Below are 24,168 nucleotides of genomic sequence, written 5' to 3'. Positions count from 1 at the left end.
TTTCCAGATGTCATATAAATAGAATCAGATAGTACGCTGACTTTTCAAACTGACTTCTTTCACTTAGTGATATGCATTTGAGTCATCCATGTCTTTTCATTCATGTCTTAAGAGTTCATTCCTTTTTATTGCTGAATAGTATTTCACCTTATGAATGCACCAGAGTTTGTTTATCTACTCACCTGTTGAAGGACATTTTGTCTGCTTCCAGTTTTTGGCAGTCATCAGTAAAGCTGCTATAAACATTTGCAAGCAGGTTTGTGTGTAAACATAGCTTTCAAATCAATTGGTTTATTACCTAGGAGCACGACTGCTGGACACGTGGTAAGTCTATGTTTATCATTGTAAGAAATTGCCATCTGTCTTCCAAATACCATAAGTGTTCCTATTACTGTACATCTTTGCCAGCATACGGTATTGTCAGTATTCTGGATTTTAGCCATTCTAATAGGTGTACAGTGGTATCTTGTTTTAAATTGCATTCTCCTAAAGACAAATAATGTTGAGTGTCTTTTCATATGCTTGTTTGCCATTTGTCTTTGGTGACGTGTCTATTCAGATTTTTCCCCCATTTTAAAATGTGTTTATTTTCTAATTACTGAGTTTTAAGGGTTTCTTGTATATTTTGAATAAAAGTCCTTTATCAAATATGTGTTTTGCAAACATATTCTCCCAGTCTGTGGCTTGTCTTTTTATTCTTTTAACAATATCTTGTACAGAGCTGAGGTTTTAATTTTAACAAAGTTCCATTTTTCAATTTTTTTTCCTTCATGGATTATGCTTTGGTATATTTTAAAACTCTACCAAACCCAAGGCCACTTAGATTTTCTTCTATGTTTTCTTTTAGAAGGTTTACAGTTTTGTGTTTTACATTTAGTTCTGTGATCCACTTTGAATTAATTTTTGTACAAGATGTAAGATATGTCTTAACTTTTTTCTTTTTTTTTCATTAGAATGAATTCTAATCGTTCCAGCATTAATTGTTGAAAAGACTATCCTTTCTCCATGGAATTGCTTTTGCACATTTGCAAAAATCAGTTAACTGTATTTGTTTGGGACTGTTTTGGGGGCTCTCTCATCTGATCCATTGATACATGTGTCTATGCTTTTGCCAATACCACACTATATTGTTTATATTGTAGGTTTAGAGTCCTTGAAGTCTTGAAATCCAGTAATATAAGTCCTTCAACTTTGTTCTTCTTTAATCAATTAATATGATGATATGATTTTTCTTCTTTAGCCTATTGGTACGGTGGATTATATTGATTGATTTTTCAAATGTTATACCAGCTTTGCATACCTAAAGTGTGTCTCACTTGGCTGTGGTATATAATTCTTTTTATTTATGATAGAATTCATTTGGTAATATTTTATTGATAATTTGTGCACTTATGTTCATGAGAGATATTGATCTGTTTTCTTTTCTTACAATGTCTTTATCTGGTTTTGGTTACAGGGCAATATTGCTCTCACAGAATGAATTAGATAGTATTCCCTCTGCTTCTATCTGCTGGAAGAGGTTGTTTGACAATTGATGTTATTTCCTCCTTAAACATTTGGTGGAATGCACTAGTAAAATCATATACACTTGGTGCATTCTTTTTTTGGTAGGTTATTAATTAGCAATTCAGTTTCTTTAATGGATGTGGGGATGGATATCTATTCTTCCTTGTCTGAGTTTTGGTAATTTCTGTCTTTCAAGGAATTGGTCAGTTTCATCTAAGTTAATAAAATTTGTGGGCATGTGTTGTCCCACCTCTTTTTTTTTAATTTAAGAAATACTTGACTATTCATTGGACTTATGTGGCACTGTACCAGAGTTGGGGAGGCTGGAAACAAGAAACTGAATTTTGTGAGGTAGAAATAGCTGACTCCTTGGACAGATACAGTACAGGTGGCAATTGAGTGACCTAGGCGTTTGTACACAGGAAATTGCCAGGAGATCGCTAGTAAAGATCTCCAGGTTCAAGCTTTGCACTGCAGGCACAGATCTCTTCCATCTCCTCTCTTTCCTTTACAGTAATCAGTCAGGTTTGGAAAGCAGATAAAACAGCAGTTATCTGCATAATCCAAAGGCCAAAGGGCCATAGTTGACTGTTTTGGACTGTGAAAGACTCCTGAATCACTGTACAACCCTGAAGGGAGAGAAACTCATAATGATTTGGGATTGGGGTATGACATAGTATAGGGACTCAAAGCAAGTTAAATTTGACTTGGAAGAATAGAAGAATGTTATATTTCTTGAATTTTTTATGCTGCAAAATTTGTATATACTATACACTGATCCAGGTATAATTATACATTTTTATTTGTTATTTTAAAATTAATCTGTCTTTGCCCACTAGGCTCTAAACCCCATGAAGGTAGAGATCATGCCTATTTTGATTACCATTGTATCCCCAGAACATAGCTTTGTGTCTGGCACACGACAAACACCTAAGCAATGTTAATTGAATTTATCTATAAATAATGAGTGATTGGTGACTTCAAGGTCTAGTGGACTCGGTTTCATTCACTTGTTCACAAATACTCTAAACTTTATTGTCTCTTTATTTTCGTTTTACCTGTTGGACGAATTCACAACCATAGATGTATGTAACCCTCCATGTTTTCCCTGCCTGCATGGAAACCAGAAAGCTACAGCCCAGTCAAGGAGTTAAGAAAAGTTTTTTCATTTCTAAAGATTTGTTAAAAGGCCAAGAAAAATATGTGGAAGAGACCATATGTGGTGCACAAAGCCTAAAATATTTGCTATCTGACCCTTGACAGGAAAAACAAACAGTTTGCTGACCCCTAATCCAGACAGACTCTTGAGTAGGTTACGGGAGAAATCACACAACTGAGCAGGTTAGTCAACAACCTCTCTCCTCTCCCCACTGTACCTAACTATATGTTCTCTCATAGCTTATCCTCCTACTCGCTGCAATTATTTTAAAGCTATTTTCTGTCCTCAAACCTCTGATCACTTCATCTTTCCCTTCTCTGAAGATAAGCTTTAACAACCAAAACGTGATCTAACTCACATGATTTCCTCTTATTATAATGGAGGACACGTTTTTCCCCCTACCTAGTAAAAATCTCCCCACCTGTGCTCTGACTCATACTTTCCTGCTGTAGTGGACATATGCTTTTGGTTTGCTACCATCCTTTCCTTCGGGGAAACATCTCTACTCATTTTGTGTTATCCTTCTCAGTCTATATGGTTTAAATTGGACCAATTATCACCACACTCCTGTTCCTCTAGCCCCGTGGGTAGGCACATGATTAAGCCTTGGACACTTAGAACATTTCACCCCCATGTTTACATGGGTTGATTCTGAAAAAGGCACCTGACCAAAGCTGGGCCTGGAGACATTCCAAATGTTGTCTTGGAATAAGACCCTTACGTGGAGTTCGTTCCAGAGAAACTTCCCCAGTGACGGTCCTGCTGCCTGGTGTCATTCGAACCAATAGAACAAGACTGAATTCTGCTTGTAAGCAGAGGAAAGCTTTATTGTTTGATCAAAGAAAAGAGAGGTGCAAGCTCCCGCTCTAGAGCACACACCTTCCCGGACAGGTTGTAGGAGGGGCTGCTTTATAGGGTTCTTCACAGCAGGGGGAGGGGTGGAGTTCTGGCAGGTTGGGCGTGGCTCCACATTGCAGTGCCGGGTGCAGTGTCTTTGCACACAGCCCTCGGCTGCCGTCTTGAACTGCGGTGTCGTGTGCAACCTCAGGTGCATGGCCTCTGCACACGGCCCCATGTGAACAAGTGAAACTGGATGAAGCACAAAGGAAAAGGAAAAAAGGTCAAACTTTATTTTATTATCCAGATTCTATTTTTATTTCCCAGGAATTGTTAGTGGGCTTTGCCAGGACGAGACTTGTCATATGGCCCCCGGAAATATTTATTTACATTCCAGAGGGTAAACACACAGGATCCTTCCTTTTCTTTCCTGAAGGAGAGTTTGTGTGCATTAGGGAACAAAGTTTTTTCTCACTGTCTCACAAAGGGAGGGAGTGGGAGACAGCTGTTCCTCTTCCAGATAAACTCTCAGATTTTGGGGGGGTTCTTCACCTATAGTACGGATCCCAGTAAGTGTAATGTGACGTCTGGCTCTCACTGAATCACCTTAGGAGGGGGAAAGATTGGGGCCAGGGGAGCTGATGCAGTTTTTACTGTAAGTAAGTATAAATAGTTTGTCCCTGCCCCAGAAATCTTGTATCTAACTCTCAGGATAATATGAATAAATAAAGATATTAAAACATATCAATATTTAGAAACCTAATTTCTATGTTCACAAATAGACTATAATGTCCTTGAGCATAGGAATCGTTGTGATTCATTATGGTATTCCTAGCGCGTGGCAGCATGTGGTGCTTAAGAAATCTTCGTTGATTACTTGTTGAATAAGTAAGTGAATTGCCTCAATGCCTGAAGAATGGTTAAGTGTCATTCAGTTGAAAGCGTGAGCTGGTCTAACAACCCAAGCTTCTGATGGCTCTGCAAGTAGGTAGGGACTTCTGAAAATATTGTCTGAAGAAATACAGGGGCCTGCAGCTGGTTGGTTAGGCTCGTTGTGATGAGGTCAGTGACAGTGTCCCCCTGCCTTCTAGACTAGCTATGGGTTACACATTTGCATGACCTCAGGCATCACTCTGACTTGTTGCTGTCCTCCCTGAATTTCTCAAAGAAGGACTGTTTCTTCAGAGCAAAGGCTCTGGAGTACAGAGTGCCTTGAATCAAATCCCAGCTCTGTCCCTTGATAGGGGCAACTTACTGGACTGCTTTGTGGCTCAGTTTCCTATCTGTAAAATGGGTAGGATAATAACACTACAGATGTTGTGAGGATAAAAGAAGTCGATTTATGCAAAAGAGTTAATAATATAAGGGTTGTTGTGAGGGAAAAATGAATTAATTAATGTAAAATCCTTGGAAAAATATCTGTTACATAATAAATTCTGTAGAATTTTCTTTTTTGCCTACTTAATGTTCAATTTAAAAGGGGTCAGAGAGAGAAGAAAAGTATAGTGAAACCAATTTCTATTCTAATACATGAAATAAATATTTTCTGCCAATGGAAATAATAGCTTAAAAAGATCAAGTCAATATTATAACCAAGAGATTATCTGTGGTTAAAAAATTGTTTCTTCAAGCTCAGTGGCAAGTTTTATCCCTAAAATAATTTCCCCCAAATTAGTGCATGGTAAGTAAAATCCTGCCTGGAACTACCTGGACTAGGTAAAAATAAGAATCACATCTGACTCTAAACAGAATGCAGGATATATTTTCAGTTACAAACAAAGAACCATTGTCAGACATTCTAAGAAAAAAAAAAGTAAGAAAACATATTCTACTTTCCAACATGCCAGGGAACTGTTTTCAAAGGCTTTTTAAAAATCGTGTTTTGTGCTTGCTTTTGTTATCATTTGGAGCTCTGCTTTCACAAGATGAAATATGATATTTAGAAGGGGAAAGAGGCTGCCTGGGGAACAACTGAAGCCTAATTGTTATTTTTATGGTTTAAGTCTCTTTTCATCCATTCGACAAACAATTATTGAGAGTGTGCTTTGGGCAAAGTGCTATGTGTTTGTTTATAACGTGCAGTGAGCTAGCTTCTTCTCGGTATTCTGGAGGTGCAGCCTTGTGCAGTGCTCTCAAAGGGACCTAAAAGAGTTAATGGATCTCATTAGCTAACACATGGCATCACCATCCACCCAGTTTTTGGTTGGACAGCATTACCAAAGAGGTCAAGGTCTGCGTTTGATCCCTTCCTCAACAGGTTTTAGCCTTACTCAGCAGTTTCAGGTCAACAGACCATACTTTGACCTAAAACTCTAATCCCAGCGTCATAATCGGGCAGTAGGGCATATTGGAGCAAATTTGTTACTGTCATTGATATTGCATGCTCACACTGTATGGCTTCATGTCTGAAGAACAGTACTTTATTTTATTGCTATCCACTTATTTGTATTGGAACTTAATAGAAGGAAGGATCCAGTATCTAATACTTAAATAACATTATGGATAAAATAGCAAATATCTATATAAATTTTATTATGTGCCAAAGAATGTTATAAATGCTTTACATATATTAACTCATTTGAATTTTCACATTCCTATAAGGAAGGTGCTATAGTATTATCCCCATTTCACAGATCAGAAATCTTAAGCAAAGTTATGTAACTTCCCATGGCTATTAAGTGGCAGAGCTGGCATGGAAATATAGGCAGCCTGGCTCCAGAGTTCTACATGTCTGACCAGTATGACACTTGTGTGAAAACCCGCTGTTTTCACTCATCAGTCAACATACCACAGATTCTCTCTTTAATTATTCAAATATTAAATTAATTTCTCATTTAAGAGGATTGTGCTGATTGCTGCACTGTAATTTGTAAATAAACTGACAGTGAGACATATGATCTTAAGATTTTAGTCCACAGAACTGTTTTGATCCTTTTACTATCCTAGTAAATGGCTCTTTGATGCCCCAGATACCACATCTAGACATTCAGACTATATTCAGTTGAGCTCCAATATACCTTTCCCACCTTCTCCCTGGATAGTTTCTTCATGGTCTTTTCCCCACTTCCCCTAAATTGTCCTCTTTCCACCTAGTCACTTTAGCTTGAAATCACCTTTCCTTCTTTAAATTTCTATAGCAGTTAATGTTAGTGAATGTGCCTGGCTATGTATATTAGGAATTATGGCATCTCCTCTACTGTTGACTTGGAACTGTTAGTAAAATCTTTGGTCATGATTTAACTTCTCACACGTTTGTGTCTCTTTAACTCTTCAACAGGACTCTAAGCTCCTTGGGGACACAGACCTAGTTTTAAGCCTCAAATAAAAGGTTTAAGTTAGTTTGTATGTATATATTATAGGCATGATCCATCTAGAAATAAACATGGATCCTTCCCAGGCTGAGAAAAAGTGCTGAGGGCCCTTGATGTTACGATGGGTGGCTTTGGTTTTAGATCAGTAGAATAATCTTCTCAATCAGGAATTATTTCATTGCTTTTCTCTGTTTTCCCAACTCATCAAAAATATATTAATCAAGAAATATTTTTGATGTCTACTATACATGAGACAGGCTTAACATCATGGTTTTCATATAGGTATGTGTAATTCATGGTCCTGGATTGCAGGGAAAACACAATCTAATTGGGTTTCTGGATTTTATACCTCTCTATAACATTTAACTAGCAACCTTAGGAATTACACGCTAAATACTAAAATGGTCCTGACCACGTGAGAGCTTAGAGGAAGAAGTTGGGAGAGAAGGCACTTTGGACTGGGATGCTCAGTCCATGGAGGGGGAATTTGAGTTGGGTTTAGAAGGTTGAGCAGCTTTTAGGAAAAAGGCAGAGAAGAGAAGGGCATTTCAGGCAGGCATATTTACAATGATCAAAAGGAAAATGTTTGTTGCATATTTAGAAGACAATATACTAAACAGTTCAGTAACAGAAGGTATAGGTTGTAAGGTTGATCGTGTAGGTTGGATTGTAGAAAACTATAAATATCAGATTCTTAGGCACTGGGAAGGCAGCAAAAGATTCTGAGCTTGACAGTGATATTATGCAAAGCCTAGTTTGGACTGAAGAGAAACTGGAGGCAGGGTATTCAGTAAAGAATTATTAGAAAATATAGATTCAAAAACTTTATTCATTCATTCATTCATAGATGGACCTAGAGATTATCATACTAAGTGAAGTAAATCAAAGACAAATATCATATGGTATCACTTATATGTGGAATTTAAAATATGATACAAATGAACTTATTTACAAAACAGAAACAGACTCACAGACTTAGAAAACAAACTTATTGTTACCAAAGGGGAAGGGGGTAGGGATAAATTAGGAGGTTGAGATTAACATATACATACTACTATATATAAAATAGATAATCAACAAGGACCTACTGTATAGCACAGGGAACTCTACTTAATACTCTGTAATAACCTATATGGGAAAAGAACCTGAAAAAGAATAGATGTATGTATGTGTATAACTGAATCACTTTGCTGTACACCTGAAACGAACACAACATTGCAAATCAACTATACTCCAATGTAAAATTAAAATTTAAAAAATAAAGTTCATCACTGTTAATGTATTTTAAAAACTTTCTTATTCATTCATTCATTCAGTTATGTGAGAGTTCATTTTTTCCCTTACAGTTTTATTAAGATATAATTGACATACAGTACTGCATAAGTTTAAGGTGTACAACATAATGATTTGACCTATATACATCATGAAATAATTACCACAATAAGTTTAGTAAACATCCATCATTTCATACAAATGTAAAATTAAAGAAATAATGTTTTTGCTTGTTATGAGAATAGATTCAAAGAATTTAGAGTTAAAAGTGTCTTCCTTAAGCAACTAGAATTCATTTAGTTATTTCATATAGGTAGAAGAGAAAACTGGGACTCAAATAGGTAAAGAGAATTGCCTAAGAATATGGTATAAGTTTTTCATTTTTGTTTTCAAATTTTTATTTCATTTTCAGGTCACAAAGCTATAATTTCAAACATATTTTGTTATTCTTAAAAGTGAATTTAAAAGAAAAAGACTTGAGTTAAGGGCAATTCTACCAAATACCGAAGTGTATTTTGGGGGCTAGAAACACATTAAAGGGCATAGTTTTAATGGAATTGATAAACTCAAGACTTTGCCATTTAATAGGCTATTTGTCTTATATGTTAAAGCATCCTTTTACATTTATGGAAAATAATATGCTCATAAATAATTCCTAGCTATGTTGCATTATTTGACAACCAGTTCTGTGTTATTTTCATTACATTGAATAATAGCAGTAAATATGAGAATGATGTCCTATAATCTGCTGATAAACTTTATTATTTCATTGCTGGATTTATCACTAAGACAGTTCACATCATTTTTACATCATTTAATAGATTCAACATGTTTTCAAGGCTACTGACATTTCTGTTGATTTTGAGTGGCTTTTTATGTTTATTTGCACTTCAGTAGGAACTGAAAAATCTCATTAAAAGACAGTTGCTCATTTCCATTAAGATGCCATGAAATATGAATGGTGATATTTTTTTCATCTGAGTCCAAGGTGAACAAGAAGGAAGAATACTGATAAAATCTGAAATACCAACCCATTTGCGCAAGAAATTTCGTTAGTTATAACTTTTATCCATTATTTAATTTCTTTTGAAATATGTGATAATTTTTAATGGCCAAAGGCCACCAATGTAGAGCTACTTTAAACAAGATCAGTTGCAATTTTTCTGGCTTGGAAAAATATTCCAGAGTTTCTGCAATGTTGTAAAACTTTCTGAATACCATTTAAAGCATAAAATCTTATAAAATTTGATGTATGTTTAACACAGTTCCAATCTGCTTTTAAACGCTGCAATGCTGTTCTAAAGGCAGAGGTTTATTTATGTATTTATTCATGTATCCATCCAGGAAATGTTTATTAAGAGCCTAAGTAACTGTGATACAAGGTAAAAAGTAAAAAAATCCCCTAAAAGATGTATGGATAGAATGTTAATGGAGATAGAAGCCTACTGCTCTAAGTGTTCATGGTGGAGAGTTGGGGACCTCTTACATAAGCTCCTGTGAAATTATGAAAATTCCTCAATAGTTTCATCAAGACAGACCAAAGTGACCTGGAGATTTCATGCACATTTGCAGTGTTGTTACACATCTAAGTGTAAGTACGGTACCTGAAAGCATAGTAGGAGAATAAAGAAATTATAAGGCCAATGCTTAAGCTACTAGGTCACAATAATCTTTCTTTGCACATGTTATTGTAGTTAAGATCAAATGCTCTTACCATTTCGAGCCAAATTTGAAATTTGGGAGAAATGGTGTAAAGATAGTTTTAATGAAAATTCAGCCCACTTTGTTGAACTTGAAAATTAGTATCCTTTGGGGGTACACACATTGAGTCGAAAAGATGTACATGTCCATAAATGGAGAATTGTGGGACTTGAAGTCTTGCAGTTTTTGTGGAAATGGGGATGAAGGTTCTGAGCCCAGGGCACATGCTAACCCCCTACCTCCCAAGTTGCTTAATTCAAGGGAACTGTACAGCTAATCCCGTGTGTGTAGGTATGTACGAGTGTGTCCTCTTGGGCTTCCTTTAGACACAGTGCAGTACTTCCTTGACAGAAGAAGAAATGAAGGTAGTCAAAGTGAAGAAGCATGTCATTGCTGAAGGGCTTCAGTATAGGTTCTTTAGGGTCTAATGCCATAGTTGATGGCATTTTTTTATTTACATATGATTATTCTGACAAGATTTTAGAATTTAGTTATTCCACTAATTTTATTTTATTCTAATTGCTTTTCTTTCTTCCCTCCTTCCCTTCCTTTCTTCCTTCCTCCCTCCATTCCTTTTTTATTTGTTTTTTTGCAAAACTTTGCAATAAGGGCATTATGGAGGTAGGCAGAGAATGTTGTCTAACGATAAAGTAGGATTAAATTAGTAAAGAAAGACTGTGAAGATAGCAAAGATAAAACATGTCACCACTTAATTTAGTACTTCCTATCCTATTTCTACCCTATTATTATTCAGATATTTAATCTAGAAATTGTTTGGGAACCTAAATTATCTAGGTAATTATTTTGATACTCCAATGTATTTGCTGTGTAAATACAGTCACTAAGTGAGACTCTTAAGTAAATTTACAAAAAAAAAATGTAGAGAGTACATGCATTGGAAAAACAATTATTGAATTTATTCATGTAGATAAACACACATTGTACTATGTGTTATTGGAGCATAACCAAGAAAGCAAAGGAGAACCAGAAATTTCTGGAATGCTATAAAGTATCTTTTGTTTAAAAATTAAGATTTTAAGGTTTTTTTTTTTTAAAGGCTATACCCCATATGTAGCTAAATTAGACTTGGTGTAAAGTGAGGAAAAACTTTACCTCAAATTCTTCTTAGTACTTTCCATTAATTTGAGAAAAGAACTTTAAAAGATTACATCTACCATTATAATAAAAAATATTTATTATAAAAATTGTCACATTTCTCTGTACATAACCTAGACACAAAAACACAGTTTATACATTAATAATTTAAGTGGGCCTGAACATTCAGTTTCCATCCACTAGAATCCTAAAGTTCTTCCATAGATTTCACAAATACCAATGTGGACTATTTCTATTTTATAGAACTCCATTTACACAGTTGATGTTATTGAGATACCAACATTTCTTTTTCTCTTGTGTTTTAAAGATAGTTCACGTGTTTGAGTTAACTATTAATCAACTGCTTTAAATCTTTGGTAAATACAAGAATTTACATGCAAAAATGTTTAAATTTTTGAAAAGTCAAATAACCTATTGCAAATAGTTCTGTGTAATCAATAAATGCATGAGCCAGAGTCTCACCATCAAGAAAAGTCACTTCCAGGACTTCTGATGATAAAATCTGAAATCCACAACAAATAGTTTGAGGCTTCTATAGCCACTACCAGAAGCACCACAACACTAGGCCATAAGAAAATTAAACACAAATGTTAAATTCAACATATAGACAGTGCTGATTATTTTACAAAACTGGAAATGCTAGTTTTTTTCGATATCCCGGTTTAAAACAGCAATTTGGCACAGAAGAGTTTATTATCTCATAAAAGCCTGTTATCTTGCAAGAGTGAGAGAACCATTTAAAGAAGCCATACCGTTTTGAAAGACACCAGTTCATTCTCTTGCAAATAGTTTATCCATGATAATATGGGTCATTTCTTGAAATAATTTGTGGGGAATAAAGCAAGATGCTTGCCTTCAGCTTCCCTCTCCCTTCCCATCTTTCTTCCCTCCCTTCCTTCCTTCCTACTTTCCTTTGTTTTTTCGTTTCTTCTCTAAGAGGAATGTGCTAGACTGCCCTGTCAACCTGCATATTATACTTGAACTCCCCCAAAGTTCCATATGCATTACAGCTCTCATGCATTAGCTCTCATTCACAATGATTCACAAATGAAAGCATCAGCATCGATAGCATGAAAACCTCTTACTTGCAGGCTATTAGTTAAAAATACTCTAAGAAGTATTTAAATTCTAATGTTCTTGAGCTATTTGTTAATTACAAATTTTTTATCAGACATGTTAATGGTGAAGTGTAGAGAATATAATTCAATATATAAAAAATACATCTCTTTAAGCCTAGAAAATAGATGCCTTTGGATTACCACCACTGCAGTGTAGAGAACAGCCCTTCCTACTGAGTTAGGTTCTGAATGCATGATTTCTTTCCCTAACACTGGTTTTTCCAATCTACTTCTGTTTCATTTATAAACAAAGCAAGGTGAGATTTTGCTATCACTTTGGTAATTCTTCTCTCCCTCCAACCGCCAACATCCTGAATTCAGTGCATATTTTAAAATTCAACCAAGACAAGACACCTGGCAATAAGTGTTCACTTCTTATTTGAGGTGTGAACAGGAAAAGCAGCATAATAAAGGCACTGTATTTATCAGAAGGGGCTTTCTTCTGAGTTTTTACATAGGCCCATGCCTTGGCTGCAACTTTGAATAAAATGTGTTGGCTCATTCCTCCTCATTCAAAGTAAATGTTATTTCAGTCACTGGCTTTTCATCTCTAGAGTGCATAGATATATATGAAATGTATGTTTACATACATTTCTAATCATATAGTATAAAATAAGCCCTAGTCCTTTGAATGACAGGAAAGTACTGGTACATTGACACTTGATAATCCATAAATACCAATATCTTATAACATCAACCATTGGCCTAAAATATCAGTCGTTGAAACTGCTAGCCTACATCTTCACTTCTCACTCTTTCCCATTCTTGTTGATAAAGAGATGTAAAACTGAGGCTTATTTCTTCTTCAGGATTTGATATAAACTCATACTCATATTCTAAGTTCAGAGAATAAAGAGCTGGCCAGCCATGAACTCCTGTAGTCCCGCACTGTGCTCACCTGGGTCACAGAAAGGAGCTTTCTTCCTCTTCACATCAGTGTTCTGATCAAGGAGTTTTTGTTGCTGGTGTTTGTTTTTGAGAAAACAAGAGTTCACACGCAAACATTCAGGAAGCAGCACTGGCATAGACCCACTTTGATCCCTTAAAGCGTCCTGAGGGTCCCTTCTCACACAGCCACTTTTTCCTTTGCCAGGTTCTTTGGTTCCTTGCTTGGGATACACCAGTCACCAGCCTCGCTGCTCGTCTGATAATGTTTGAAGGCTGATTTGTTAAAGACTGGGAGTGTTTCTACAGACTCAGAAGATAAAGCCTCAAAGAAGGGGGAGAAAAAATCAAAGAAATTATTCATCGCATAATTTGTACCTGAAGTGATTATTCAAAATAAATTCAGAGGTAAGTATTCAAACATTCAAATACATTCTTTTAACTGATTTAGTAATAAGAGCACACCAGAGTCCATGGTATGCTAGGCACTGTATAAAAGAAAACTGAAAAATAAATATTATCTGCACCCCATAGGGGCTGAAATAATATATATACAGTTATAAATTAGGTAACAGTATTTGTGTTCAGTAGTTACACATGTCCCTTGTTTGGATATTGCTGATGCCATAGAGTTGAATAGCAGTAGGCAAATAGGTTTTCCAGGCAAAACCTTTGTATGTGTGATAAAGTGAGAGTCCTAACCTGATACTATTGATCTATTAAAATCTGATACTATAAATCTATAATATGTTAACCTTTTCTAATACTTTGAAGACATTTTTACTATTTAAGAAATGAATAACTATTTCAGGTGTTCTAAGACCGTGCGGCAAATGGTCCCATTTTCCCTTGCACAAAATGGGAGCCTAGAAGCGTAATGTTTTAGTTGTTAATAACTGTGAATATATTTTCATTTGAAATAGTTGGCAAATGATTAACAGCATCAGGACAGTGACCTTAACAAATAAATTGAGGCTTTATCAGAAATGGAAAAAACATGTACCAAATTTTAAAGTTTAAACAGGAAATGCCAGGCACCCCACTGACAGCTTCTGAGCAGTCAGCTTTCCTCTCCCTGGATTTCTAACAAGGTCAGCTTAAGGTCTTGAGTATCTTGATATCAGTTGTTTTCTAGGCTGAAATATTATTAGCATATATGTATTTCCCACAAGTCTAAGTAAAACAAAAGTATAGCTATTCTTACAGATGCCGATAGGATTTGCCTTAAAAAATTCAAATGAGCATCTCCTCACTCAGAAACTAATGCACTTCTTGGGAAACAATTTTGCTTCATTGAGGCAAGTAGCCTGGCCCACTTCCTTTTTGATACGTTACCACATTAAATATTAAATAATATATCTACACATACCAAATAGAAAATATAATGACTTGTGGTCATTATTGGCACTAACTCAGTTTGGGTATTCGCTGTGGACCGTAGAACTCAGGGCTGTAAAAGAAGAGTCTTTTCAGAAATATGATTTTTTTTGTTGGATTTAAAGGATACCTTTAAGTAGATGACAGCATCTGTTCCATATCCTGGCAAAGAGTAGAGATTTAGATCTCCTTGAAAGTACTTGGCATAGAGACGAGAAATTGGCAAGCCATAACCAAAACCAGCCTAGAAGGGAAAGATCAGTTATTGACAAAGTGGTGAACATGATCATAGGAATACAAAATGCTTTCTCATAACCCCCATGCCCAATTTAACTAAATTGATTAACTTGCCTAAATACTTCCTTGTAATCCTTGCTCTACATTTAGAAGTAGGCGGCTGGGATGAACTTAGCCATATAATTGGTCTTACCAAAGGAGCATTCCGGGAATTATCCATCACAGGCGTCGGTGCAGTAGAGTACGTGTAACTAAAGAGCCGGTCAATGATCCTCAGGGGAACACCACCTCCTCTATCTGAAATCTTAAACAAACAAACCAGTCATCAGAGCTACACATTAAAAACAATATGCATTTGTTTACATTAAAATGTCTTTCCTTCATTTAAAAGTCACCTGGTGTACATGACTTTGATCTATTGTTCAAAGCAGAGAGCTTTATTATTATTGACTCTTTTAAAAATTCTCTTAAGAAAGACTCAAAAGAAAAACAGAGAATGGTTACCTTAATTGTAAGATCTTCTTTTCCCAAGACAACAATCACCTCAATTGGTGTCAGGGAAGGCCAATTTTCCTGGTGTTCAACTGTGGCCCTCATTGCATTCTAAAGAAAACAAAACCGTAAGGAATTCAATGGCAGGAGGATGAGGGACAATAAATAACTGTTTTTTATGTTTATAATAAAAGCAGCACAGAGGGTAATTCAAAGTTCTTATTTTATTTTTTTAGTAGTAAAATAGCTCTGTAAACAGCCATTTATGATTGTGTCATGCAGGAGGTATAATGAAAAATATTCATTTACCATGTAATATAGCTACTGGGAGTAATGTCTAATGGAAAAACAATTCTGCTACCTGTCAAGTTCTTATTTGTAAGCTTAATTTAAATGTAGAAATTGGTTTTTATAGTCCATTTCCTGGCTTTCTCTTTTCTGACTTTCCATTACATTTTACATCTAAGCACCAAAGACTATTACATAACAAATAAACAGTGAATCATTGAACCAATTTATTGGCTTTTATAAAATTTGCTGGGAAAAGGTTGTTACATTTAAAAGGATAGTAAATAATTCTAAATTAAGTTTCAATTTGCATTTGATTATCATCTTAACTTTTACCAATGATGGCAAAATAACTGTATGAGTTGGACCATTCAATTTAAAAGTAAATCAAATCAACAAAAAAGCATCTTTTGTCCCTTAACAGAGAAGAAGCTCAAACAAGTTTTCAGGTAAGTAGATGAATCTCAAACAGATAAAGTTTTGGTTTATTTTACCCATTTTCCTCTCTACCCTTCTTCTGATGGGTTATCTGCTTTCTGGTTTCTATATAATAATGTTAAGCCCTAAGCATTAGCTGAAGAGAAATAAAATAGATCAGATGTTTGTAGTACAATCAATACCTCATTGCATTAACATTAGAATAAGTTAGGAAACAGTAGTTTCCGGGAAGAGTTACATCAGAATTAGAAGTGGATTTCACTTTTTTTGAAGACTTCCTCCTCTCCAGTCCAGGGAACTCTTAGGAACCATCACAAAGCTTCAAGTGTTTTTCTATCTTTTGGTGCAAGTATAGAGTTTCAGTTTGGGCTTAGAACCCGGGACAGGATTTGATTCTTAGTACCTGGCTGTCCCAGACCAGTAACATCCACAGCCTCTAAGAGCTTGTTAGAAATGCAGATTCTCAGGTCAAGAGTATCAAAATCTCTGGGACAGGCTTAAGCATCTGTGTTTTAAAAGCTCTCTAGGTGATGCTAATGCACACTAACGTTTGAGAAGCCCTACCCTACTGTTTAGCTACGGAAAGTGTGGACCATGGATCAGCGGCATCACCTGTTAGCTTATTAGAAGTTCGTAACCTCAGGCCCAATCCCAGACCTACTGAAGCAGAATCTGACTTTTAACAAAACCCCCAGGTGATTCATATGCACATTAAAATAGATCACTGAAGGAACTGACTGTCCTTTGAGTATATTCTAGTCATAGGTTGGGACCCTGCCACGTCCAGTGATTCTGGACCTGAACCTCTGGATTTAGAGTTGGACCGGCCTATGGGGATGGAGATAACAAGGCCTCAGTCACTGAAGCATTCACCCCACGACCTTCCTTCATGAATGCATGAATGACTAGTGCTTTGTTGGACACCTGAAAAAATAATGGGAACAGGGAGCATTGAGATATAGTGAATCATATTGTGCATTCTCACATACAAGTTGATGCTACAAGGAACTGCATGTACCCTTTCAAACATTAACTGTAGCTTCTTTCTGTTAGGACACAGAAGCATGCTTGGGAGAAGATAGTGAGGCTCCTGTTTAGTAGGGAATGATAAAGGAAATAAAAATGTAACCAGTTAACATTTAAAAAAAACAAAATTGCAATTATTGTGAAGTGTCTTACCTTGAATAGTTCAAAGAGCATATGATGAAGGTGAGACGAAACATACACAATATGAATTGGTTGGCCTGGAAATTTTCCTAGAAAAAATTAAGCTAATTTAGAATTGCTAAACAAATATTTCATTAAAATAAACTTTCATATCTATTTGATTAATATTTTAGATTTAAACAGAATTGGAATACTCCCCATCCTCCTCACTCTAAAATCCTACCTTAGAAGCTTCCCTTTAAACAGTAAACACAACTGGCTTATGTTCAAAATGCTATTACAGTTGCTACCTTGTGCTCTATGATTAATTTTTGCAGTTCTCTACAAATGCATAAAGTCAGATAAATGTAAAACAAGGGTGCTCTAAATTAGATGACATGGATTAGTTATTTCTACTTTCAAAACTTTTGTACTGGACAATTACAGAGTTAAAATTATATGCATCTTAAAAAAGAAGAAAAATGTAAGTCTACAGTATAACATCAAAATTGATGCTAGCTAGCTATAATTTTCATAATTTTAATGCATGGGAAAATAACACATCTGATTATTCTTTTTTTAAAATTAATTTATTTAATTTTTTGGCTGCATTGGGTCTTCGTTGCTGTGCGCAGGCTTTTCTCTAGCTGTGGAGAGCGGGGGCTACTCTTCGTTGTGGTGCGCGGGCTTCTCATTGAGGTGGCTTCTCTTGTTGTGGAGCACGGGCTCTAGGCACGTGGGCTTCAGTAGTTGTGGTTCACGGGCTCTAGAGCGCAGGCTCAGTAGTTGTGGCACACGGGCTTAGTTGCTCCACGGCATGTGGGATCTTCCTGGACCAGGGCTCGAACCCATGTCCCCTGCATTGGCAGGTGGATTCTTAACCACTGTGCCACCAGGGAAGCCCCATCTGATTATTCTTGATTTTTAGCAACTAAACATAAAATCCCATAGGCTAAATATGCTTAAATTTCACCAAGAGGCTAAAGAAAACAGAAACAAAAACCTCGTAATACTCTGAAAAGAAAAATAAAAGTATTATTCTTTGGTGTTCCAGGCCTTGGCAAAGTTTGAATCAGAAAACAAGGTCTGGCACAATTCCCTCCTTATTTCATCAAACAGTTCAAGCAGTTTATCTACAAGTATTATGCAACAATGCTGTTAATGCTTAAAAATATTTTTCAATCTTTATTTGTACTCCTACTTTTAGTGTAGCAATCCATTACATTTCCCTATCCCCAATCCATGAGTTAAGCTACTCTTAATTTGAGCAACTTGATTTTAATTCTCACCACCAACAAACATTGTTCCTGTATAACTATTACTTGAAAAAGATGTTTACTTTGAGTTGAAAGGAGGTTATTCCAATTTAAGTGTACTGTCTTGCTTTGAGAAGCAACTATGGGATAAGATAAAAATAGTGCCTTGCATTCATCCTGTAATTACTTCATTCAGTGTGGGAAGACCTTATCCTTTTAGGTACCCTAGAGTTGAAGCTATTGAAGTATGCTCTGCTTCCAAAACAGTGATATATACTTATAGTGAAAATTTAAAAAAAAAAAATTGGTAAGAACATTTAACATCTACCTTCTTAAATATTTAAGTGTACAATATAGTATTGTTAACTGTAGGAATGGTGTTGTACAGCAGATCTCTAGAACTTATTCATCTTGCATAACTGAAATTTTATACCCACTGAATAGCAACTCCCCTTCTCCCTGCTTCCTTCAGCCTCTGGCAACCACCATTCTACTCTCCGCTTCTATGAGCTTGACTATTTTTGATACCTCATATAAGTGCAATCACATAGTATTTGTCCTTCTATGACTGGCTTCTTTCTTATAGTGCAATTTAAAGTGTTTTTGTTTTCAGATCTGATAAGTAACCTCTTTAGGAGCATATCTCCACTACCAAGTGGTTCCCCCTAATCTGACCTCCTTATTCCTGTATTCTGTAGTAAGCAATCTTTCTTTGATCAAAGATATTGGAACTTAGCTGCTACTCTAAATCCTAAATTATCTGTTCAAACCATTCTTCTTTATGAATTTTCATTAGCAACTGAATATACTCAATTGCAACTTTCCAGTTGAGATAAAGAGAACCTTGGCTTCAAAAAAAAATGTGTACAAATTCTAGGCAAGTTCAGAAGGCAAAAAATGAACACAGACATTGCTTTGTATTTACAAGAAGTAATCATACTGGGAGAACACTGAATTTTCCATAGATGAAAATATATTTAATTTATAGCTTACCATTCACTTGTGTGAGCTTTAATTCTGGAGATGTTAAATAATACTGATTACAAAGCATCTTGGAACACTCAAAGGCATCTGGAATGGAAGGGTTGTTTTCCATAGTGATTAAGTGAATTTACGCCAAGTAAAATTTTCAAGTGATCTTCAGTGTATACACTACCCTTAATCCAAAATATTCATTAGAGTACAGGTTTATGTGTATGGAAAAATAAATTTTTAATATTTTATTGAAGAAAAAAATGAACACAGTGTTTAAGTTATAGCTGTTGCTATAGGAATATGTGCACTTAAGAGATCAAATATAATATATGAGAATACGGCACATTAGCTATTGATATTTGGATTTTTTATAATATTATAAGTGAATATTTAAACACTTGACTCTCAAAAACAAAGGACCTTCATTACAGTATTTATAAAAACATAAATGGAGCACTCTGAATAGTAATTCATTCAGAGTCACCTCAACAGTAGATGTGTCAATCAGATAATGTACATTTTCAATAAGGGAAATGCAGAAACCTAGAAATTACCTTGGACCACTGCTGCCACATCACAGTTTGGATCAATGCTTCCAATGTGGCTTGGGTTTCCTGTCTGTAAGTCACTAAATATAAGGACTGTTGAAAAATGAAAACAAAGAATATTGTTATAAAAATCAGGATAATAATGATTAGAACTACCTCTGAGAAAGAATGTGATCCACCAAGTAGTGAAATATCTACTTAGAGTATGGCTTATATTCTACATCCATCACTATATATCATGACCATGATGAACTAACTTACTGTGCTGGTTCATCAGCATCCGGGTAGAAATACGGTTCATGTAAAATCGATCCAAGAAATACTGAAGATTTTGATTGGTGGCTGGGTCAACTGTACAGGCATCTTTATACTCTAGGATTCCTTGTGCCATTGTAGGAACTACATTATGGTGTCTATTTCGAACTTTGATGAGAGTATCTACAAAACTAAGCCAAAACACGTTTATGGTTAGTAGAAGTTCAAATAAGTTTCATTAATTTATATTTCTTAGATTACTTCAAAGAAGGTAAAGCTTTTCTCAAGTACCCATCCAAACAAATCAAATCATACAATGTTTGGATGAAGCTTTATTAAGACTCTCACTACAGATTCTTTGACTACAGTAGAGGAGATAGCTTCATAAACAGATTTATTTTGCTTTTAGCTTACATGTAAAATATCAGCTCTGTGACTGTTATGATCATTCCAGTTGTTCACTAAGCTTTCTCTTTAAAAAAAATAATTTAAAAAATAAGTAATATTAAAGATGGCTCTAGAATGCCATTGTGAAAAAAACTTCAAATTTCTTGTAAGATTTAGAAAAGATTCTTATTTCTCATTCTTATAGCTAGAAACTGTCAATTACTCTGAAAAAAAATGTGTACTCTACAATGACACCAATGTGCATTGATATTATGTAGCAGTAAATCCTTCTATAAATCTAATCATCATACTAAATTTAGAGTAAAAATAGATTTCCTTATTTTAAAAAGTCCTCTACACTTTTCATCCTCAGCATCATTTCCAATGCCATAATTCTCTATTGCTTTTAAAAAACCAACAAGCCAAAACTTGTCATTTGTAAGGGGTAGTTATTTATTATTCAGGATACTATTATAAATTATCCTTTAAGTGAGGTCTTAAAAAAATCTGATGTTTAGAAATAGTTAAAGTTTTAGACACTTATTCTAATGCATAAAACTTACTCTGATAATGTTTTCTGGTCCTTTGGGCTTTTCTCGTGGAATTCCACCAACTCCATCAGGCTCTGGATATACCTGTAAAGCGACAGGTGTGCTTTAAGTTTTAAAATTGAATAGTCACTTACAAGTGGCTGAAAACAGATTGCTTTTTTCCAAATGATTTGAAGAGAGAACGTATTATGTTTAAAATTAAAACTTTCCTCCAAGACATTTGGAAAACATATGTCTTAGAAAAAAGAAAGCTACAAATTTAACCCTCAACTTTCTAACTAAAAATTATGTTTAACTATCCTAGATCACTATTCAGTTTTCTGTTTTGTTTGTCAAATGTCTTTATTTTTATAGCAAAAGCATTTAGAAATGACTTTTACAGAAAGGCTTCATATTTTTTTCTTCCTGTATTCATTCATAGGTGAATAGAAGTCTTGAAAGCAGCAGTAAATACTATGGATTGAATATGTTTCAGATTGCAATTGTTTAATGGGTGCATACTACATATATTTCTTAAAACAACAAACAAAAAGTTGTACAGTCAGTGGGTTAGGGTGAAGGTCTGGTGCATATCTGCCTCAGTGCATAACCTGGCTCTGTTCTCTTAAAATCTGCTCCTTTGGTTTACCTACCCTCTCTAAGTCAGTATCCTTATTTGCAAAAGGAGATAATTACTGACACTGAGTGCTGGCTGTGTGCCTGGTACTGTTCTAAGTGCTTTTAAAATGGATTACCTCATTTAATTACACTCAAATATCCCTTTGAGACATATACTTTATTCTCCTCAATAATAGATGGGGGAATTGAGGCCTAGAGATAAGACACTAGGCAAGGATTCCACAACTAGGAAAAGAGGAAGGCATGATTTGATCCCGGGCCTGCTTTGTTAATTGGTTTGTAAGTAACAAAGATTAGGCCCTCTCTAAATAGTAGTCATTTGTATCTATTTCTAGGACAGGATTCTTTTTGTAATATCAAACTGTCTTTTATTATTTTAAATACAAACTAATATTGTAACTGTCAATTATTTTTCATATTGTCTTCTAAAATAAAAATTATATTGTGAAAGTATCTGCTTTTTCAGGGTAAAAATGTCTGTTTATAGCTTTATAACTGCCCTTATGATAACTTACCCTAAATTAATAGAAAATTCTTTACATCTTTCAAAGTATTTAAGCTTCAGACCACCTGTTTTCCAATTATGATGTTAATATATTGTAAGAATTCATACTCAGATAACTACCTTAAAACTAGAGATTGTTTCAGAATGTTTCACCACTTACCAGCTTTTAACTAATTGCACTGAAGAGGTATTTACTAATCCATCAGGGAGGATATAAATTTCCTTCAGGATATTGGCTAGCCTCACAGGCAACTCTTGTCTCAAAAACACAAAAGAGGTTCTTTCACATGCGTTTTCTGAACCTGTAATAAACAGCATTTATTTAGTTTTTGGAAAAAAGTATATCTAAATTATATATTTGAGTAGCATTAACTATCCAATATTGAACACACATATATATATTACAAAATTATATTTCACTCTCAGTTGGGTAACTGCTTGTAGATAATTCAGGAGTAAGCATCTTCTTCTTTACTGTCTTTTGTCTTTCTTTCTTTTTTAAAAAGTGACCAAATATGAGAATTATTGTTTTCTCTTTTGATGAGGATTCACTTCCAAGAAGTCATAATATCCCAAGGCTCTTAGTATTCATAAAAGAATGCAGGATTTAGTCAAATCACAACGTCAGGGAGACAACATCATTCACAGAGTTCTAGATATGAAACTGTAGTGAGGGGAAAAGGGGTGGGGTGGGAGTCCTGATGTTTCCAGACTAGTGATAAATAATACCACATTTAAATCCTTGAAATTTTCTTTATAAGATTTCTGCAGAAAGTTTGTAAATATTTTCAACAGTAATGCAAATATATAGATAACGATAAAGTTAAAGAGACAAATTTGTTAGGAATACAGAGAGATGAACCCTGTGGAGGGGTGGAGGGTGGCTAAAGGATAAAATCTCAGTTAATTCAAAGCTACTTTATAATATTAGGAATCTTCTCCAAGAAGTACTATGCAGTGAAGGAGGGGATGAAGTTTCCAGTTCATTGTTAAATGGTGACTGAAAGCAAAAAGTATTTTGACAGAAAACTTTGGACAGAAAAGAATAGGAAAGATGAGCTCAAACCATCCAGCATCAGCGGGGCTGCAAGTGGCCTTGACCTGCAGGCACAAACTGTCAGAAAGAAGGCAGATCTAAGAAAGGCAAGGTGTGCTGGCTTCGAGGTTCCAGGGTTCAGCAGGAAAGCGGACCCCAGGTGTTTTAAGTAATGAGTCCAGCCCTCCCTACACCGGGTCTAAAAGTTAAGGCAGCTCCCCAGTCCCCGCCCGGGCCCTACGTCCCCGCTCACCGAAGTCCAGCAGCTGCTTCATGGACAGCGGGATCGGGCTGTAGCGCGAGAAATGCTCGACCTCGCGGGGTACCAGGGAGCCGGCGCTGCGCATCACGAAGCGTGCCGCCTTCATCTTGATGCCCACCGTTCCTGGCACGAGCTGGGGCTGGTGTGTGGGGTGAAGGCTGCGGGGAGCAGGACCTGGGGCCTTAGAAGGGACGGGGCGCGTTCGGGCGGGGAGAGCAGGTGGCTGGCGGGCTCGTGCTCCCCGGCCTGGGCTGAGGTTCGGGGGTGCTTCGCGGTGGAGGAATCGGGTAGTGAGTCGATGGAGCAGTAGGTAGCTTGAGACTCAAGTTCGTGTCCAGTCACCACCCGCCGCCTCCCGAGGTTTTATTTGTTTCCCTGCACCCCGCCCCCGCATCCCCCGCCCGCGAAGCTCCAACCGGGAGGAGCCACTGGAACTGGGAGAGCTTCCTGAGCTTGGAGCCGCGCCCGTCAGCTCAGATAAAGAACTTTGGGCCCCGCCTCCAGGACGCGGAGGCCTGGCACCCGAAGCTGTGAGGGGTAAGGGGACAGCAGGAAGCCAAAGCGGCCGTCAGGAGGTCCGTGGGCTCAAGATCAGCCACTTGGGACAGGACCCCTGATAGCGTGGGCTGGGGCCAACCCAGACTCGACCTTGTTTACAAGTGAGAGGCTGTCTCAATGTCACGCATTCCAAGCCAGAAGCTATTTCCAAGAATCTGGGCTCGGAGATGTCATTGGTCCTTGCTCGGTGCGGGGCTTTTACAGTAGCTAATCAGCTGCGTCCAAAAGTATGGGCTTCTCTGCCATTGGACAGCGAAAAGAATAAACAGCCTAGAGTTCTTACAGCGTTTTCTCCATCGGTGAATAGCGCAAGTCGGGAACTGGAAGTTCCTTT

The 24,168-nt window shown here is 36.3% G+C and overlaps 1 protein-coding gene across 3 annotated transcripts; it reads right to left on the bottom strand.

The window, feature by feature from the left end:
* Positions 1-3,484: 3,484 nt before the first annotated feature.
* On the bottom strand, positions 3,485-23,617 carry PDK4 (pyruvate dehydrogenase kinase 4). Of its 3 annotated transcripts, none has more exons than XR_009701833.1 (12): positions 23,268-23,617; positions 22,139-22,280; positions 20,868-20,939; positions 19,924-20,108; positions 19,669-19,755; positions 19,133-19,210; positions 16,917-16,993; positions 15,024-15,122; positions 14,713-14,823; positions 14,413-14,526; positions 12,919-13,230; positions 3,485-3,754 (listed from the first exon to the last, which is right to left on the bottom strand). XR_009701833.1 is itself a non-coding variant. In XM_061198549.1 (11 exons), the coding sequence occupies exons 1-11, from the start codon at positions 23,380-23,382 to the stop codon at positions 13,087-13,089; spliced, it is 1,224 nt and encodes a 407-aa protein (XP_061054532.1). In that variant the 5' UTR covers positions 23,383-23,617; the 3' UTR covers positions 10,964-13,086. The 3 variants fall into 3 exon arrangements, 1 of the variants encoding a protein (XP_061054532.1); XR_009701834.1 differs by lacking the exon at positions 3,485-3,754 and adding an exon at positions 10,964-11,463; XM_061198549.1 differs by lacking the exon at positions 3,485-3,754 and having other exon boundaries at positions 10,964-13,230.
* Between the last annotated feature and the right edge of the window lie 551 nt (positions 23,618-24,168).

The sequence above is a fragment of the Eubalaena glacialis genome, chromosome 8, assembly GCF_028564815.1.
Source record: "Eubalaena glacialis isolate mEubGla1 chromosome 8, mEubGla1.1.hap2.+ XY, whole genome shotgun sequence".
Taxonomy (NCBI): domain Eukaryota; kingdom Metazoa; phylum Chordata; class Mammalia; order Artiodactyla; family Balaenidae; genus Eubalaena; species Eubalaena glacialis.
The sequence above is the reverse complement of the archived record's forward strand: the minus strand, read 5'-3'. Positions and strand labels throughout refer to the sequence as shown.